General features: G+C 37.1%; 1 protein-coding gene across 1 annotated transcript in view; it reads left to right on the top strand.

Moving 5' to 3' along the window:
* Positions 1-20,258, top strand: part of nhlrc2 (NHL repeat containing 2) — a 42,419-nt gene extending 22,161 nt beyond the window's left edge. Inside the window, exons 6-11 of the mRNA XM_056469385.1 lie at positions 1,991-2,075; positions 5,164-5,395; positions 7,619-7,741; positions 11,845-12,054; positions 13,386-13,614; positions 16,983-20,258. Of these exons, the coding sequence (XP_056325360.1) occupies positions 1,991-2,075; positions 5,164-5,395; positions 7,619-7,741; positions 11,845-12,054; positions 13,386-13,614; positions 16,983-17,239 (1,136 nt within the window). The 3' untranslated portion in view covers positions 17,240-20,258. The remainder of the gene's footprint in view (positions 1-1,990; positions 2,076-5,163; positions 5,396-7,618; positions 7,742-11,844; positions 12,055-13,385; positions 13,615-16,982) is intronic.
* Positions 20,259-20,536: the final 278 nt, after the last annotated feature.

Raw genomic sequence — 20,536 nt, 5'->3', positions numbered from 1 at the left:
GAGCAAGGTTTGCACAAAACGTCCTACAGTAGATCAATATAGAGATAGATTTAGATCAATTCTGGACAAACTGTCATCTGACATATTGTATATGTTGAATTAAGTTGTTATTTATATTGTATACATATATTTAATAAAACATGTTAATTTATTACAAATAATTTTTCTATTGCTAATTTTATAATAGATTTTATGTATTACTGAGATTATTATATCACCCGGCAGCTAGCTCTTTGCAACTGTCAATCACATGGTTGCCCATTGATGCTAAGCAGGGCTCAGCAGAGACCACATGGGAAGGCTAGGTTGCTGCCAAAAGTGGTGTTAGTGAGACCAGCAGGGGGCTCTCAACCTGCGGTCTGTGTGGGTCCTAATGCCCCAGTATATTGATGTGGACTCAATACTGCTCAGTGAGCGCTGTCTTTCGGATGAGACGTTAAACCAATGTCCCGACTCTCTGTGGTCATTAAAAATCTGAGGATGTCTTTCGAAAAAGATTAGGGGTTTAACCCCGGCATCCTGGCCAAAGTTGCCCACTCTGTTAATCATGGCCTCTCCTAACCATCCACATGTCATAATTGGCTTCTCTCCACCAATTAGCTGGTGTGCGGTTTGGCGCAATATGACTGCTGTTGTTTTATCCAGGTGGATCCTGCAAACTGGTGGTGGATGAGGAGATTTCCTCAAAAATGTCTAAAGCGCTTTGAGTGTCCAAAAAAGTGCTATATAAATGGAAAGAATTATTATTATTATTATTATTATTATTATTATTATTATTATTATTATTATTATTATTATTATTATTATTATTATTATTATTATTAGGGCCAGACAGAATCTGTTGACATTTCTTGCAACTTCTGTGCATAACTTTGAAACTATTTTGAGAGTATAATAACTAAAAACTTACCACATCCAATAAAAAAATTCATAACTTATTGTTGCATTGTATTTAAGGTTTGCAGTGCAACTCCAATTAGAACCACTTGTTTGGTAAAAAAAGTAAGTCTCTCATGTATATGTACTAAAAGAATATATTTAATATTTCTGCTATACTCAATATAGAATATACTTAATATATCTACTAAAAGACAGAAAATATTACTTTACAAACTGTATTTTAAATGAATCATATCAACATTTCCATATTATTCTAAAATATTTCTAAAACTAATATTACTGTTACTTATTTTAAATGATTACAATGATTCTTTTTATTTATTAGTTCATGTTTTGTCCCGTAACCGTGTACTGAGACAATACATGGATGTTTTAATTTGGACTTTTCCATTGGTCAGTTAGTTCTCTGTAAAGCCAATGTTTAAGTTTTGTGTATGACTTTAAAAGGAGCACCAAGACATATTTTTGAGACAGGCACCTAACATATACATCTGCTGCCATATACCATACTTTTTATGGATATGAGCAGAGTTGTTTACTATGCGGAAAGACGTATGTGAGCGTGAAAAGGAAAGTTTGCATGAAAAGGGATAGCAAAAAATACAATTCTGTCATCAATTTCTCACCCTCCACCCTCCTTTCTTTTTTCTGTTAATCTCAAGTGAAGATATACTGAAGAATGTTGGAGAAAAAACAGCTATTGACTTCCGTGTTCCTTTTGATTCTATACCAGGGTTGTCAATGGCTACTAGGTTTACAAATTTAATCAGAAGATTTTGTTTCGTGTTCAAAAGAGGAAAGACTCGGATGAATGTTTCGAGAACCACTTGAGTATGAGTAAATGGTGAGGACATTTTTATTTTTAGTTGAACTATCTCTTCAAAAAGATCTAATAAATTGATTGCCACACAGCTTAAAAGGATATTGAGTGATATGAAGGTTGTGAGTGTTACAGGTTGAGTATATTGTTTACCTTTGTCTCATGCACACTTAATAAAGAATTGGCTCTGTTATGTTTAGCAAGCAACTCAACGTCAATATATCTCAGAGAAGGTAACATGTTTACTATACTGTGTTTGTGTTTATGCAGGAGGGGATGTGTTGTGGATCGCTATGGCAGGAACGCATCAGATCTGGGCTCTTTTCCTGGAGGACGGAAAGCTTCCCAAAGGGAGGTGAGCTCCTCTCCATGTGTCATGTTCTGTACAGACGAGGCAACATTCACATAAAGCAGCCATGGGGCTGCCCAAGTGATGTAATTTTCTGGGCAGCCACACAGTTCACTGTTGGCGGAAATTGCTCTGATCGTCCTGATACAAAATGCACTCTTAATTTTATGTGCTGTTCGCAGATGTAGCATTTCTCTTGATGTTTAAAGAGCCGCGGTAAACACTGATAACAGCTTTAAAGGGGACATACTGTATTATGCCCCTTTTCTTACGATGCATAATAAGTCTCTGGTGTCCCCAGAACATGTCTGTGAAGTTTCAACTCAAAATAGGCCACAGCTCACTTATTATAGCTTGCCAAATTGCCCCTATTTGGGTGTGAGCAAAAATAAGCATTGTAAGCATGCATGTTTAAATGCAAATGAGATGCTGCTTTCCAGAACAGGGTGGAGTCTTTACATATTATTCTAACACTACAGAAACAACAAAACTTGGGAATGCTGCCAAAATGTCAGAAATAAGCAATTTAAAAGGCTTCTCTTTCGGTTCAAGTCTACCTCAAAATTTTTTCTAAAAATGCATCATGATAAGCGTGGAAACTCTGCGAGCAGACGGAGGAGTGGGTGTGGCTGGGAGAGCAGGGGAAAGAGAGCGGAGCGAACAACTGTGGTCAGTTGGCTCACAAAATCAGACACAAATTGTGAGGAGAACCATGATTTTATAGTTTACGAAGTTAAAATGCAAAGAATAAGTCATTTAATGCCCTGCTACATATGTTAATCGGAATTTAATATACACATAACCACAATTTATATTATTATAAAAATAATCATGTTTATATAAAAACTATAAATGAGGAGGACTTCTCTCCTCCTCAATCCCAGAGTTTGAATGCAGACACAGTGGACAGCAGTGCAGCAGGTGTCTTGCCCCATTTATTTCAATTGTTTCTATTCTATTTCATTAGCCCTTCCGGTAATCCAAAGGAAAGCAGCATGGATATAGGCGATGTGTCTGAATGGTAACAAACTCAACTGATAAAAGACAAAGTTTTCCATTCCCCAATTCTCATACAGCTCTCCCAAAAAAAATGTTTGTTGCAAGCAAACAGCTTTGCTGTATTGGCCCTGGCAGCATCGCGGGGAAAAACATGTAACAAACCCTGTGGATTATGGAAACAAACACATGCGACCCTTCATGAATGGCTAAATATTGTGTTCCATGTGCGGACGTGGTCTCACCCAGTCATTGGGTCTCACAGCTTGGCAAGTCTACCTTGTCTTTGGAAAGCACGTGCTCTCATGAATAAGAAGCAGGGTCTTCTCATAGGATAAGAAAACTCAGCTATGAACAATAATAAGAAACGGACGCATCATCACTCCACTATCAGATGCGCGCTACATCACTAATGTGAATCCCCCCCCCCCCCCCCCCAAAATGATTTTAAACCCGGAAGATGAAATAAGCTGACAAAAGCTCAAAATTATCCAGTATTCCCCACAATTAAAGCTGACAGCTGCTAACGTTGTCCTAACTGATGCTCAACACACACAAATACAAGTTTCATTTCTGAAGAAAATTAAAAAGCACTGCAGTGATTGGGTGTTATGTGTTTTTCTCAGGTAATTAGTCAACTGAAATGTGTATATTCCATACAAAGTGTGGAACAAAGTTGTGACATTCTGAAAAGTTGAGATGTTTTCAACTAGGCATGCCTGGAATACGCACGTGTGGCTCTACTGGAAATAACAAACTTACGTCTGCAAAAGATTTTGCATTGTTGTTGATACAGAGTCAGACAATGATGGAGAGGAAGAGGTTACCAATTCTAGACTAAACCAAGATGTTTCTGAACCGTTTGTAGATATATTTAAATAGATGTTGTGGAGTAAACTCTATTCAGATGTGCTGGCTCCTGCAAGTAAACATTACATTATTAATACAATTCTCAAATCTGTAAAGTTTAAAAAGTCTGTCACCAGAATATAACAGTGCATAATAAATTTGTGATGATGAATTATGCTGAAGGTGAGCATTTTATGAATAAAATGAATGACATCACTCTGATCTCGGTGAATACAGTCAGCTTTAGCCACATCATCACCACATCATGTTAACAAGCACATTATGAAAAATAAGTGACTTGTATTATATATGAAGTTGTAGCTTAAAGCAGGTATTGACCCGTCCTTCAGAAATTGTGTTGAACTACCATTGTTGGTTAAGCAATTCGGCAAAAATTATATTTTGCCAAATATATGACATTTTAATTACATTCTTCAACACATTTTAGGCACTTTTCCACAGCATGGTATGGCACGGTTCGGTTCAATACAGCTAATTTTGGGGGTGGTACTTTTTTAGTACCACCTCGAATAAGGTTCCAAGGATGCTGTTCTGTTACCAAAATGTTTTGTGTACTCTTCTGATCACTGATGGGTCAGACAGAATCGCCACTACCAGCATCATTAGATTTGCGACATGTGCAATCCCACCCACATTAAGTGGTTTGCAGTTTACCATTGCAGCGTTTGCAGTGGTAATGCAAACCAAGAAAGCAAAACCGCAGTGGAAAAGCAGAATTACTTCAAAAATGTAATTCGATCGCTATGACCTCAGTGGCTTGGATGCTGGTATTATATTGTGGAGACTCTCATGTTCATTGGTACATTTATCTTTCTGCTGCAGACATTCTAAATATAAAGTACTGAAGTGGGTGTAAACATGCAGGTTAAGGGCTGGTAATGCATAATAAGATCCCCTTCCTGTGTTACTTATAGAGCGAAATCTGAACAGACTGTTTGGAGAAAAAAGGCTTACCAAAGCAGTTAGTAGGATTTCTTTTCTTACATTTTCTTTGTTGGTAGATGCACAGAGGACATGATTACAGCACGTAAACACAGAAAAAGTTTTAATGATATGATTTAATTTTTTCTGAAAAATGAAGTATAATGATACTTTTTTGGCACTTTCACATGCTATTAGATCTTAACTGTAGATATTTTGTCCATTTTATCACAAGTATTGTTTTGGATTCAGGCAAAGTAAGTGGTACATGATTGTTCTAATCAGACTTTATCTGATGGCTTTTCAGCGACAGCAAAGCAGGAACATGTGTGCGCTTTGCGGGCAGTGGAAATGAGGAGAACCGAAATAACGCGTACCCTCATAAAGCAGGTCTGGCGCAACCATCAGGCTTGGCCCTTGCCCCGATGGAGCCCTGGGAGAGTCTCTTCATCGCTGACAGTGAGAGCAGCACCATTCGCAGCCTTTCACTGAAGGATGGCGCAGTCAAACATGTGGTGGGGGGAGAGAGAGACCCTCTGGTAAGCTTTATGTGACATGTTTACAGGTCTAAACTTGAACTGTCTAACATGTTTGCATAACCTTTATGTAGCCCCATAATAGGTTAATAAAATATTGATGCTCAATTATAGATAGTATAATAGAAAGTTTAGTATTTATAAAAAGTACTTTATGTACTAGTATAATAATCATTCATATTTTAAATTTGCATTAATTTATTATTTTTATGTGATATGCATTTTCTAGTTTCATTTTAGTTTTTGTAATTTTAATTTGTTTAAATTCTAAATATTTATTCATTTATTCGGTCACTTTCTTCATCAGGGGTTGCCACTGCGGAATAAACCACCAACTTATCCAGCATATGTTTTACACAACGGATGCCCTTCCAGCTGCAACCCAGTACTGGGAAACACCTATACACACTCATTCACACACATACACTGTGGCCAATTTAGTTTATTCGATTTACCTATACCGCACGGACTGTGGGAGGAACCGGAGCATCCAGAGAAAACCCACGCCAACACGGGGAGAACATGCAAATTCCACACAGAAATGCCCCAATGGGTCAGTTGGCATTTCTGTGTGGAGTTTTCCCGTGTTCCCGTGTTCATGTGGGTTTCCTCTGGGTGCTCCGGTTTCCCCCACAAGTCCAAAAACATGTGGTATAGGTGAATTGGGTAGGCTTAATTGTCAGAAGTGTATGTGTGTAAATGTGTTTGTATGGATGTTTCCCAGTGATGGGTTGCAGCTGGAAGGGCATCCGCTGCGCAAAACATATGCTGGATAAGTTGGCGGTTCATTCCGCTGTGGCGACCCCAGATTAATAAAGGGACAAATGAGAAAAGAAAATAAATGAATTATTCATATTCATTTTCTTATCCTATGAGAAGACCCTGCTTCTTAATTATTCATGAGAGCACATGCTTTCTAAAGGCAAGGCAGACCTGCCAAGCTGTGAGACCCAATGACTGGGTGAGACCGCGTCTGCACACAGCACGGGTCGTATGTGTTTTTTTCCATAATCCACAGGGTTTGTTGCATGTTTTTCCCCACGATGCTGTCAGGGCCAATACAGCAAAGCTGTTTGTTTACAAAAACATTTTTTGCAGGAGAGCTGTACGAGAACTGGAGAATGGCAGACTTTGTCTTTTATCAGTTAAGTTCGTTACCATTCAGGCACATTGACACTATATCCGTGCTGCTAGTGTTCACCTATGTTCAAAATGCCTTTAGATTACCAGCAGGGCTAATGGTTGAAATAGATAGGGCAAGAGACCTGCTGCACTGCTCCATTGTGTCTGCATTTAGACCTGGGATTGAGGAGGAGACAAGTCCTCACCATTTAGAGTATTTACATAAACATGATTATTTTTATAATAATATAAATTGTGGTTATGTGTATATTAAATTATGAATAACATTTAACTTCTTTGGGATTCCATTTTAATCAGTTAAATGAAAGCTTGTGATCTATGTCTAAGCCACAGTCTGTGGTTAAAGCAAACAGATCCCAAGTGTGGATTTTAAAGGTGTTAAGCTTCTCTTTCCGTGAGGAGTCGACTCCTTCTTCAAGATGTTTTTTTTCTGATCCATATCAGATCATTTCTCTCCCTGCTGAGCACTTTGTCTTCCCTGCACACTTTATTAGGGTAGGAGCTTGTCGTTATCTAGTTCACATTAGGAAAAATACAACACATGGAGAGATTTGAATTTTTATGGGGTCATAAATTATCACAGTTGATTACATTTCACATTTGCATCCAGTGCAAAGCAAGTTTATTTGGCACTAAAAGATCCCAAAACTTAGTGTAATGCGAGGAGACGTTAAATAAATGAAGTCGTGGAGCAATTTTTTATCATTTAATGATCCTAGGCGATCTGATTAAGAAACTATTTTCCTCCACTCCTGAAACAGGCAAGGCATTTTTCAGATCTGCTAGATTTCCTTCGAGTAGACAGGATTTTCTTGGCAGAGAATGAGAATGGATTGGGTTTTGCCATATTTGGTCACTGGATTAATGAGATTTTTTTTTCATTCCTGCCCTTGTGATGTTATGTGGCTTATTTTTTATACATTAGACCACCACTGCTGTGCTGTGATTGAGTAAATATACAGAAATGGCTCATTTATATGCTCTCACAACTTTGCAGTAAAGCGTAACGTTTTTTCTCATGGGTAAGCTGTCAAGAAATCATGCATGGCTCTTTAAGTTTGTGTTTTTTCTTTGTTTGACCAGAACTTGTTTGCATTTGGAGATGTTGATGGTAAAGGCATCGATGCTAAACTGCAGCATCCATTAGGAGTTTCCTGGGATGAGGGCAGAAGCGTTCTCTATGTGGCCGATTCTTACAATCACAAGGTCAGTATTGTACTTTCAAGAAATACTAATTAATAGTCTATTTAAAACTTTATACTTTCTTGCCCTGAAGAATATTGGAAAGAGGTCCTAGAGGTTATTGCCATAATTGTAGGTACTAATGTGCCTAGAGAGCCTAGGCTTACCCTTTTAGGAGATACTACACAACTTGATCAACAAAGCATTAATTTGAGATTTGTCAGACTAGCCCTACTAACAGCCATAAAATGTATAACTTTGAGGTGGAAAGTTTATAAACCACCTTCTACTTCCATGTGGATTAAAGAAGTGCCATCTTATGTGCGTTTGGGGAAAAAAAATGCATTTCATTTAAAAAAAAGCGGCAAGATTTGTTTGTCAAATTCTGGGGCAGCTTCATGGTTTTCGCTACATTCTTTCTTCCATGGCGGGGCGCCACGCCAAAATTCATCCCGCCACGGCTATATTACAGCTTTTCATTCAAAACATTTTATTTTTTTAATAGCGGGTGATAATCGCACCAAAACGTATTAAAGGGTAAGTGAATTATAACCGCGTGAACTTTTCTGTAACCGACCGTAGTAGTGCTGTGCGTCATTTTTTAACCCTTTAAGGTTACGTGCTGACTGACTGACTGACTGGAAGATGCGTGGGGCCAGCTAACACGACGTATAGCCGTTTCACTTTACTTCAGGATGCATTAATACTGCTCTGTAGGTCTATTGGAGACATTCATAAATATCCCTAGCAAATCTAATAAATGTTGGAGACATACTCGTTACATAAACGCACTAAATCACACTTCAGCAGCGTTTATTTGGGAGCGCACAAGAAGATCTGCGCTCAGTGTTGCCAGATGATGCTGACTGTTTCCAGCCCAAAAGCTGTCGAGATCCCAAGCTTTTATACACTGTTCTAAGCATATGTATGCGAAGAACGGGGGCTATGGCATCTTTTTGGGTGATAAAACAGGTTTATTAGGGCAGACCGGGGCTGGCGGGAAAAAAATTAAATACTGCTTTTATTCTAGCCAAAATAAAACACATAAGACTCTCTAGAAGAAAAAATATTTTTGGAAATACTGTGAAAATTCCATGCTTTGGTAAACATAATTTGGGAAATATTTGAAAAAGAGAAAAATAATAATCACAGGAGAGCTAATAATTTTGCTTTGAACTGTATATTATAGCAAGGGCTGGTAAGAATGAATATGATGTTTCATTTTTAGACAAGGTTTTGTTACAATCAGTGACATTTTTCCAAACCGGGAGAATATTCCTATTGCTGTGTTTTTGCTGTGTTTATGTACTGTAGAAAAGCAATTGTGCATTCTACTCATCCATAAATGGACTACAAATTGAACTTAACAGGGTATTCTGCCATCCCAAGTGAGATGTCAGTCTGAAGAAAGTGCACGTTCCATTTGAAGAGCACTGCAGCGACATTGGGATCAAGGGAACACTGATGTATCCCTTCATAGAAAGAAGAGAGGGAAATTTACCCACCAGTCACTGCACATCACTCTAGTACTCTAGTAAATATGAATAAAATAACAGTGCTGAGACTCAGGTGCCATTATTGTGTTTAATTAGTGCCAGATGTGATTTGTATGGAGCTGTTTGTGGATACAAATGTGCAAGACGTGACGATTAAAATGCAAATATCATTATGATCATTTAATTAAAGCACGTTTCACACCTGTTTTGAAATCTGGTGTAATGCATTGTTTAGGCATACAATCATGTACAATCGAGTTTTTTTCCCAAATTTAAGATCTAAATTTAAAATCTGACAACCTGAATGACCTTTATGGAAAATTTGGAATTTCATAGGGTGTCATAACTTTTTCACATGGCTGTATATGAACAGGGCAATGATGCTCTGATCCACGCCAAAGCAATAATTTGAGACTGCCTCCAAATGCTGCATTGAACCATTTGAATGAGGCAAGAATGCAGTCCAATCCCACAAACCAACGAGCCAAGTGATATCCTAAATCAAAACGGTAAAGGTGTTACATAAAAAGCTGCAGTGTCTGATTATGGGAGTAAGGACATTTGTTGTCACAGTTGTAAAGCAACGAACACCTCTTGGTTTCAGAATTTTGTGTAATTTGTGTAATTGCTTTGGGTCATTGTTCTGCTGGAAGATAAATCGTTGCTCCATTCGGAGGTCAAGAGCACTCTGAAGCAGGTTTTCATTCAGGATGTCTCTGTACATTGCTGAATTCATCTTTCCCTCTATCCTGACTAGTCTTCCAGTTCCTGCTGCTGATAAACATCCCCACAGCATTATGCTGCCCCCACCATGCTTCACTGTAGGAATAGTATTAACCTAGTGATGAGCAGTGCCTGGTTTTCTCCAATGTAACGCCTGGCATTCACTCCAAAGAGTTCAATTTTAGTCTCATCACACCAGAGAATTTCGTTTCTTATGGTCTGAGAGTCCTTCAGATGCCTTTTGGCAATTTCCAGGCAGAGAGTGGCTTCCGTCTGGCCACTCTACCACACAGGCCTGATTGTTAGTTTGCTGCACAGATGGTTGTCCTTCTGTAAGGTTCTCCTCTCTTCAAAGAAGAACGCTGGAGCTCAGACAGAGTGACCATCGGGTTATTGATCACATCCCTGACTAAGGCCCTTCTCCCCTGATAACTCAGCTTAGATAGCCGGCCAGCTCTAGGAAGAGTCATGGTGTCCAAACATCTTCCACTTACAGATGATGGAGGCCACTGTGCTCATTGGAACTTTCAGAGCAGCAGAAATTTTTCTGTAACCTTCCCCAGCCTTGTGCCTCGAAACAATCCTGTCTCCGTGGTCTACAGACAATTCCTTTGTCTTCATGCTTGGTTTGTGCTTTGATATGCACTATCAACCCTGGGACCTTATATAGACAGATGTATGCCTTCAAATCATGTCCAATCAACTGAATTTACCACAAGTGAACTCCAATTAAGCTGTTGAAACATCTCAAGAATGATCAGTAGAAACAGAATGTACCTGAGCTCAATTCAGAGCTTCACGGCAAAGGCTGTAAATACTTATGTACATGTGATTTTTCAGGGTTTTAATTTTTAATAAATTTGCAACAATTTCAAAAAATCTTTTTTCACATGGTCATTATGGGGTATTGTGTGAAGAATTTTGAGAAAATAAATGAATTTAATCCATTTAGGAATAAGGTTGTAACATAAAAAAATGTGGAAAAAGTGAAGTGCTATGAATACTTTCCGGATGCACTGTGTCTATAGTTTGCAAGTTCATTTAATATGAAATGTAGCAACACACCTTTATGTGTGTGTCATAAAAGCAACAATTTACACATGTACTACTACATTTGACATGCATAAAACCATTCTGTAGTGCTTTGAAATGCTGGAACCAAGAAAAAAATGCAAGTAAATGTAACATTATATCTCTGTTTCAGAAGAAAGCAACTGATATACAGGTCTAAAAAGTCTCTAAAACACAAGTAAATTACATTATTAATTACACAGACATATGGTAATTTACATTTATATTCATTTACAAAAGCGTAGTGCGTCATAAATGTGTGAAGGCTTTTTGGGAGTGTTCCAAATGAGTGCCTTTTGTAAATTAAGTGGATGTCCCATGCTCAGGGAATAGGGGAAAGTGAACACTGCCAAGGGAGCCTGTCAATTGGAATGCAGCGGTGGTAATTTCTTTTATTATTATTTATAGGTAACAGCCTTTTAAATATTCAGGATTTATCTGCATAAATGAATTCTAGTGCAGTGGCCCCAATACATATTTAAGCAGCACTTAAGCAGCATTTAAAAAATGAATGTTATTCGATTAGATAAAATATTAAACTGTTGCAGCGTTCCAAATAGGGATACATTCATTTTGGAGTGACAACCATCATGGTTGCAGCCTAATTGTGATTTGTTTTAATGAAAAACACTAAAACAAAACACAATAACAGAATAAAACACTTATTTCTATATTATTTTCAATTTAATTGATTTTATTTTGGAATATTGACAGATTTCCTCAATTATTTTTAGATTCAATTTGCAATGCGAGATAAGCGGTGCATGTTTTTGAATAGGGGAACACCTAGTTTTAACTACTGATAACTCAGTGAGTCTAAGAGCTTTTCTGTTGCAGATCAAAGTGGTGGATCCAAAGACTAAGCAGTGCATGGTGTTGGCAGGAACAGGGAAGGCTGGAAACGGGATTGGCCCGAGCTTCCTAGAATCCAGCTTCAACGAACCCGGAGGCCTGTGTGTTGGTGAGGGAGGAAAGCTGCTGTATGTGGCAGACACCAACAACCATCACATCAAAGTCTTGGACCTAGAGACCAAAACTGTCTCTTTGGTGAGTCAGTTTTCATTCTTAAAGATCTTTAAAGGGTTAGTTCACCAAAAAAGTAAAAAAATATGTTGTCTCACCATTGTGTTGTTTCAAACACCTAAGAATTTTGTTGATCCTTAACACTAAATTGAAGATATTTAACTTCTAGTGGAAGTGAATGAATCGAAGTATACAGTTGCTATATTTGTTTGCCGGTTTTATGGTGCACAAAATGCATTCCGGTTACTTCATAAAATTAAGGTTGAGCCACTAGAGTCACACAGAGTGATTTAATATTTTTTTCATAACATTTCAGGGCCTTTAGGGGCCATTAACTCATGAATAAAGAGACATGTTTGCAAATAGAAAGTGACATGCTCACTTTTTTCATGCTCAAGTTAAAAACTTTTCAGATTCAAGAAGCTTTACCCTGTGTATGTATTGTACAGCATTTCAGTTATAATGGAAGACTAATTACCTCAGACAGTAATTACCTCGTGTTTTCCAATAGGGTTTTAGACACTTTATGTGAATGGCCCCTTGGTAACACTTTATTTTGATGGTCCATTTGAGTATTAGTAGACTGTTTAGTCTGCTTAATATCTGTTGATATGCTCCTTCAAAAGACATTCAACTAACTGACTTTGCAAGTACATGTCAACTTACACTAAACCCAACCCCAACCTAACAGTCTACTTATAATCTAATAAGAATTAGTTGGCATGTAGATGCAATGTAACTTAAATTCTACAAATGGACCATCAAAATAAAGTGACCAAAGTCATTTGAAATGTGCTATTTTTTTCTTAAAAAACAAACACACAAAAAATTACAGCAGTGAGAAAACACTAGACAAGAAAGCATCTGATCACAGCAATGTGGATTTGTCACAAACATTTAACCAACTTGCAGTAGGGAGCTTTTAATATCAGTTTATTTTTTTTATTTATTTATTTTTTTTTTTTGGTAGAAAGGTAGCTGTTACAATAGCTGTTTATAATGTAATCAAGCTTAAGTCTGTCTAATGATGAGAGCAATACATAATATGCATTACCATTCTGATAAATGTTTATTTGAAAAAGTGTGAACGCTGCCTACTAAACCTTTATACACACCAAACAAGCAAACCCAGAACACTGGAAAAAAAATGTCTCAGTTTGCTGTAAACAAACTTTGGTGCAGCTTGACTAAAACATGATCACAGTATTAATTAATGACGTCTAAATGAACTGAAAACAGGATAGGAGCTTTGTTGTTTTACATTTCAGTACAGGCGCCCTATCCTTGTAGCAGATCTTCATTTGTATGTGTGATGGAGGAATTTTTGGCTCACTGGCTCTCTATTTTTGTACCAGTTTCCCATTGTAGGGCAACAAGATGTTGATGCGATCCTCACAACCACCACCAATAACACATCTGCGGTCAAAAAGTGCCCTAAGCTTTCCAAATCAGCCCCTGTGCTTGCTATGCCATCAATCAGCATATCTTCAGGGCAGTCAGTCACTCTTTTGCTGAAATTGGCGTTACCAGCTGGGACCAAGCTAACAGAAGAAGCCCCTAGTTTCTGGAGCCTATCTGCAGAAGGTACGGAATCCAATATACCTATATAAGTGCATCTTTACTATCTTTCCATTTCAATTACTTGCCGTGCACATTGTGTAAAACGCATTTATTTACATGGGGGTTGTTCGCACCTTGTACACTATGCCTAAGGGGCACCTCCATGGGGTGAAATGTAGTGTTTTGTTTGCTGGATTGCTGTGCTCACACATTTTCAGCAGGCTTTAGGGACCAGCTGGCCGTACTGGGAGTCGATCCAAGGATAAATAAACAATTTCTCTCTTTGCATCCCAATGCATAGTCAACCTCTTGTTCTATCTTAGCCTTTCCTTTCTCTTTTTTTAGCATCAACATTTCTGCCTCACCCTCTGTCCTTCTGCTGCAACATTTGTCTTTCTTGTCGTCTTTTCTCTCGGTTATTCGCCACAAAGACATCAACCGTGTCCGAATGCACATCTTTCACGAGCGATAATCAACTCAGTCACCGGAGACGACTTCTGCTCATCATACTGGCTGTTTGTGTATGAGCAGCACCAGAACATTTTACCATACAATAAACAAGCACCTAATTAGTTCATGAAAGTGGCTGTAGCTGAAGTGACAGAAAGTCCCAGGGGCCTACTCCGCATAGTGACAACAAAGATACCCATTAGGACCATAAAAAGCATGAGCGTCAGTGGGCGTTAAATACTCAGAAACTGCGACTAATAGTTGTGTCTGACTTTGATTGATTGAATGTAATTATGGACCAAATTACAGAGAATGCTTGTTTGTGGGTGGCTTTGTGTGTAGTAGAAGTTAACAGTGGTAATTGTTTTGTTTGTTAGATGTAAATACAAATGGGTGTCTGAATTCTTGGAACATGTAATTCATTATGTAAATAATTATATCAGCAGGGTCAGAAATTATTAGGGAATCAGGAAAGTGGCATCAAGAGAGACAAATATGTCCCAATTCTTTTATTTTTTTGAAAATTTTTTGTGATTAGATTTGGGTCAGTAAATTCTTTATAAATAGACCATTTTGAGGGATGTAAACAATAACAATGGTCCTAACATATTTCCTGTTTTACATTTTTAATTTTCATAGCGTTCCGGGAATCCAAAAGGGTCCCCATATTGATAAATAATGTTATGATAGCTGTTTTAACATTAGGTTATGATTGAATCACCTCTTGTTACAGTAATGAAATAGTTTGACGACAAGAAGGAAATTTTCATGTGCCAATAACATCACAACATTAAAATGGTCTATAAAATAGTACTTATTGAGCAAGGATGCATTACAATTATCAACAGAAACCATATAGACCATAGGTCTCAAACCCAAGTCCTGGAGGGCCGCAGCTCTGCACAGTTTTGCTACAACCCTGATCAAACAAAGCTGATCCATCTAATGAAGGTGTTCATGACTCTTTTGGAGCAAACCTGTGCAGAGCTGCGGCCCTCTAGGAATTGAGTTTGAGACCTATGCTAGACATTTATAGTGATACAAAAATGCTGTTCATCTGAACAAAGAACCATAGTGTAGGTATTATATATTTAAGTAATTTAAATATGTATAAATAATTTAATGTTATTATATTTTCTAAATCGCTGCTTACATTTACAGTGCTCAGCATAATTGAGTACACCCCAGTTTGAAAATGAATATTTTTCTCCATTTCTCAGTGAATATAGGCAATGTATTTTGGTGGATTTAAACAAAACAGATTTATTAAACAGATATTTTTATTAAAATAATATTTTAGTCACCAAACATATTTAGAAATTGAAAGATAATACAATTAATTTCAAGCAAAATATCACAAACAAATTACAACCTACAAAATTTCAACCAAATATTTCCTTTTTTTTTTTTTTTTTTTTTTTTTTTGCTTCTTTTGATTTTTCCTTTTTTTAAATTTGTCTTTAATATTTTTCTATAACATATAAATTTGGCTGCACTAGTTTTTGGACCGTTATCGTAAGTTATTTTGTTAGATAAGCTCCAGATTTGTCTTCAATACTGACTAATCTAATGTATATGCACAAATATAATATTGTATAGCTTCCTATTAAAAATATGAATTTAAAAGATAGATTTGTGAGGGGTGTACTCGTATATGCTGAGCACTGTATATTCACATTTACTTTTTCAATTATTAGTAACGGCTAATACGCCTTTAGTTATTTAAAATGTATTCCTTAAATAATATGGTGTAATTGTAACAGCAAGTATATGGACACTTAAAGAGATATTTTAGCTAAATAAATTTTAATTAATAAATACATGTAGCTCCCAATGATGTTATTGAGGTATTATAAGAAAGTTGATTAGTCTATGCGTTAATTACAGTGTTATTTAGAAAAAACCATCTATATTAGGATGGCTCTAAGTAAATTAATAGATTTTAATTTTTGGGTGAACTGTCTGTTCTTTTTTTTTAAAGAATTATTTTTGGCCTTTTTGGCCTTTATTAGATAGGACAGTATTGAGACGGGAAGCGAAGTTGGAGAGAGAAAGAGGGGGTAGAGTAGGGAAATGTCCTCGTGCCGGGATTCGAACTCGGGACGCCCTGATGTGCTACTGCACCATATGTTGGCGCGCTAACCACTAGGCTATTGCGCCGGGGTGAACTGTTTGTCCAAACAAAATTTCTAAAATATTTTTGTTGGATATAACAATAAAAAAACAAATCTTTTAATGAAAGTTTGAATATACATTTAAAATAATATATTCCTCGATAATAGCATATTTTTAAATAATATAATTGTTTATAATAATTATTAATATATAATAATATAATATATTTAAAATAATAATAAATTCTAATAAAATAATTTTGCCCCAAAAATGATTTCCAATTGCTAAAAGAACAGTAAAGCAACACAAAAAATCGTTGAATAAATATGCCCTCACAAATCCCCCTGAAATAATACTCTAAATGACTGGTATTGCCCTTTTGTAAGACATTTTTCTGACAGTTCATGGTTTGTGCACTCTGCTTGCTTTTTGCGTAGGTCAGCCCTAAAGGCCTTTGCTCTCGTCCTCTCTTTTTTTTGCTCTCACTGGGGATCATTTGATTGGACACTGTCCTAATTCTCTCTGGCACTTGTCTTAGTAGCCTGCCCTTGACTCAAGGCCAGTGACACACACCTGGTACACGCTGCATTGCAGAACCATTAACCAAAGGCGTTTCCTTTCTCCACACATGATTCCCTCTGATTTCTATGCATCCTGAAAAGTCCCCATCGACTGCCATAAAAATATTTAATTGCATTGGCAAGTGTGTAGGTTTTTCATTTTAAACCCAAACACATGGTTCACCAAACAAACATCAGCCAGGAATATCAAAGATTACAGGAATCATCCGTCGACCACACACTAAACTATGTTATTTTCCTTGACAGGTAATGAGTGGTTACTGGAAGGCCGAGCAGTAATGGGGAGCATTGATGATCTTTCTGAACCCATCTCCATCGTATTGTCCATCCCAGTAGCCCCTGTGTCCCCTGACCCGACGCTGACGCTCGACATCTGGCTCTATTGCTGCATTTCTGAGGGTGGTGCTTGTATGATGAAGGAACTGTCTTTCAAACAGCCACTTCTGATTGGTTCCACATCTCAGGAAGGTTCTGTTGCTATAACACTTAAGCATGCCTTTTAAAACTGCCATGCATATTTAAAGCACATATAAAGGGGTTTGTTCACGCCAAAAATGAAACTTGTCATAATTTACTCGCCCTTGTGTTGTTCTATGCCCATATAAATTCTGTTTAATTAAGAAGACAAAATTAAGATATTTATAAACTGAAATGAGAGATTGCTGTCCTTCTGTTGAAAGTCTGCTAATGCAAACCTTAGAGAGCTCAAGTGAATTAAGGTTTATCCAAGTCTTCTAAAGAGACATAATTGCTTTGTAAGATGAACAGAATTTTGATGTAGTCTTTTATTACCAAATCGATCAACGAACAATCTTGGCCACAGAAGCTCAAGCATGCTTGCTTGCTTAATGCTTAAGAACCAATGAGATTGAATTTTTTAGGATACATTTTCCATATAGAATGCAGGCGTGTAATTTGAATGGGAGCGGGTGGTCAAACAAAAGACTATCCTGTTCCAGACGTCCTTAAAAAGCAGATGAAAAAATTGTTAATAAAAATGTGCGCTCTGACAGCCTGATGCAGAAAAGAAGATATAGGCGAACAGTCATATTTGCAGTTTTTTGTGTATAAAAGTGTTCATGAAGCTTCGTATGATTACATTTGAACCCTGAAGTCACAGGGAATATTTTGACAATGTTTTCAGTTTATTTTCTAGACTTTGAATGTCTCAGGATTGTTGATTTTATATGGATGTTCAGAGAGCTCACGTAAATTAAGGTTTATCCAAGTCTTCTAAAGAGACATAAGTAAAAAGCTTTGTAAGATGAACAGATTTCTGATTTAGTCTTTTATTCTCAAATTGATCAACGAACAATCTTTACAGTATACAAATTTAGTCACAGAAGCTCAAGCATGTTTGCTTGATGCTTAAGAACCAATGAGATTGAATTTTTTAGGATACATTTTCCATATAGAATGCAGGCGTGTAATTTGAACTGGAGCGGGTGGTCAAACAAAAGACTATCCAATTCCAGATGTCCTTTTAGAAAAGCATATATGCACTTTTAACATCATCCTACCTTGACTGAGAGCGCAGCGTCATGAGTTGTGGAGGCTTTTCATTACTCATTCATTTTTACCAAAGTTAGTCTGTACTCAGGACAGTTTACACATCCTGCATGGATGGACCAGTGCTATCTGCTTCTTGCATTTCATTCGTGAGTCTGCCCACTCACCATGTGCATAACGGCTCTTAGACAGACAGGTTGTCGATGAGTGATGAACTGGATGTGCTGTCCTATATATATCTTCTGCATCAGGTTGTGTACATTTACTACAGGTAATACAATGTACTGCCATTAGATTAGAGGTCTGCGTGGCACTGTTTTTTTTCCCTTAAAACAGTCCTGCACAGACTTCTAATCTAATAGTATTGCATTGTATTGCCTGTAGTAAATGCGCACCCTGACAACCTAATGCAAAAAAGAAGATATAGGCGAACAGTCATATTTACAGTTTTTTTTGTGGACAGAAGTGTTCATGAAGCTTCATATGATTACATTTGAACCACTGAAGTCACATTGAATGTTTTGTCAATGTCTTCAGTTGATTTTCTGGACTTTGAATGTCTCGGGGTTGTTGCTTTATATAAAAGTCCAGAGAGCTCTTTGATTTAATCTAAAATATCTTAATTTGTGTTCTGAAAATGAACTAAGGTCTCAGGTGTTTGGAAAGACATGAATGCAAGTAATTGTCACTTTCATTGTTGGGTGAAATAACCCTTTAATAAAAGTTTTGAACCATCAGAGTTTTCAGGGAACAGACTTTTAGTGGAAGGACGGAATCTCTCTGATATCAGATTAAAAATATCTTCATTCATCTACTGAAACTGAACAAAAGTCAATGGGTTTGAAACTCTTTAATGGGAAATGTACCCACATCACCCTCATGTCATTCCAAACATGTTCACGTTTATTTGTTTTTAATTTATTTATATTATTTATGTGTCTAAAACCTTAAAAAACAGAGATCCAATAGAATAGTTTTTGGGCTCCACTGACTCAAACTTTTTCCCCCCCACTGTTTTGCATCCCGCAGAAGAAAGACACAAATGACATGAGTGTGAGCGAATGATTTTTAGGTGAACATCCCATTAACACTCAAATCACATCCTGTGGCTAACACATACTGTAGTAATCAGACAATTCACATGCCAGTCATCATGCTAATGATGGATCGCAAGTACTAATTGTGGAGTCGGGATCTGACTGTTACATCTTGACAAATATTGAACAAAGTGCCTCATTCTCATCAGCAATATTTTTATGCTTCTGCTAGGGGTGTTTCACATGATTAAGCTTGTGTAATGCCCTTGTTTAATAGCCTGATATCTTTATCAGCCATCGTCATTCACTCTCTCACATGCTCTCGCGCAATAATATATGAAATTATGCAGTGTAGTGTAAAAATGTAGCCCTTGTCAGCTGCTCCGACAGCCCTTCATGGTTGGGTTGGCTGATGTTATTATTATTATTACTTAATTTTTTTTCCCTCACCATATGATACTGTAAGACGTTCTTATAAATGATCAGTCAGACTTAATGCTATTTTTATTGCCATTATTTATTATTGTTTACCAGGCGTAAGTGCCTTTTCGATGAGCAATACACTTTATATTAATGACTTATGTTTTGGAAATCAAGCAGTGACATTAATTTCACTTTTCCGTCCTTTGTTGAATGGAATCATGAGGCATTTACATCTGAATATTAATGTTTTCTGAAATATTATCCTCTCAGCCTGTTATGCATTAACAATGTGTATTTCTAAAGCTGGCTGATATATCATGAGCTTGGAAATCGTGCGCTTGGAGAGTGTGAATCAGACCAGGTTATTCTTTGTATAGAAATGACCACTAAAATACTGTCCTGTTTCTGTTTTTGCCTGCTTTTCTTGTGGCTGATAAACTGATTTAATAAAATACAATTTATCTGTCTCCCATCTGAGGGCAGCTCTTTTTTACAGCCTCCAAATTCTGCACTTTAACAGATTAATTGGATGCAGTGGGATAATAAAGTTTATTTTCACAGCATTTATGTGTTTAGCGTTTTCATATCCTCTTCACTACGCTCAAGGACCAATGCGTAAATGACAGCAGACCATCTGTTCCACCAGAGATGTTTCATTTTAGCTCAATTCAGCTTTTTTTTCAATGACTCTTTAGAACATGCTAACATTGAACAACATTTTGTGCAGCATTTATTATTCATTCATTCATTTTCCTTCGGCTTAGTCCATTATTTATCAGTGGTTGCCACGGCGGAATGAACCACCAAATATTCCAGCATATGTTTTACGTA

This window comes from Danio aesculapii, chromosome 12, assembly GCF_903798145.1.
Source record: "Danio aesculapii chromosome 12, fDanAes4.1, whole genome shotgun sequence".
In the NCBI taxonomy this organism is placed as follows: Eukaryota; Metazoa; Chordata; class Actinopteri; order Cypriniformes; family Danionidae; genus Danio; species Danio aesculapii.
The sequence above is the reverse complement of the archived record's forward strand: the minus strand, read 5'-3'. Positions and strand labels throughout refer to the sequence as shown.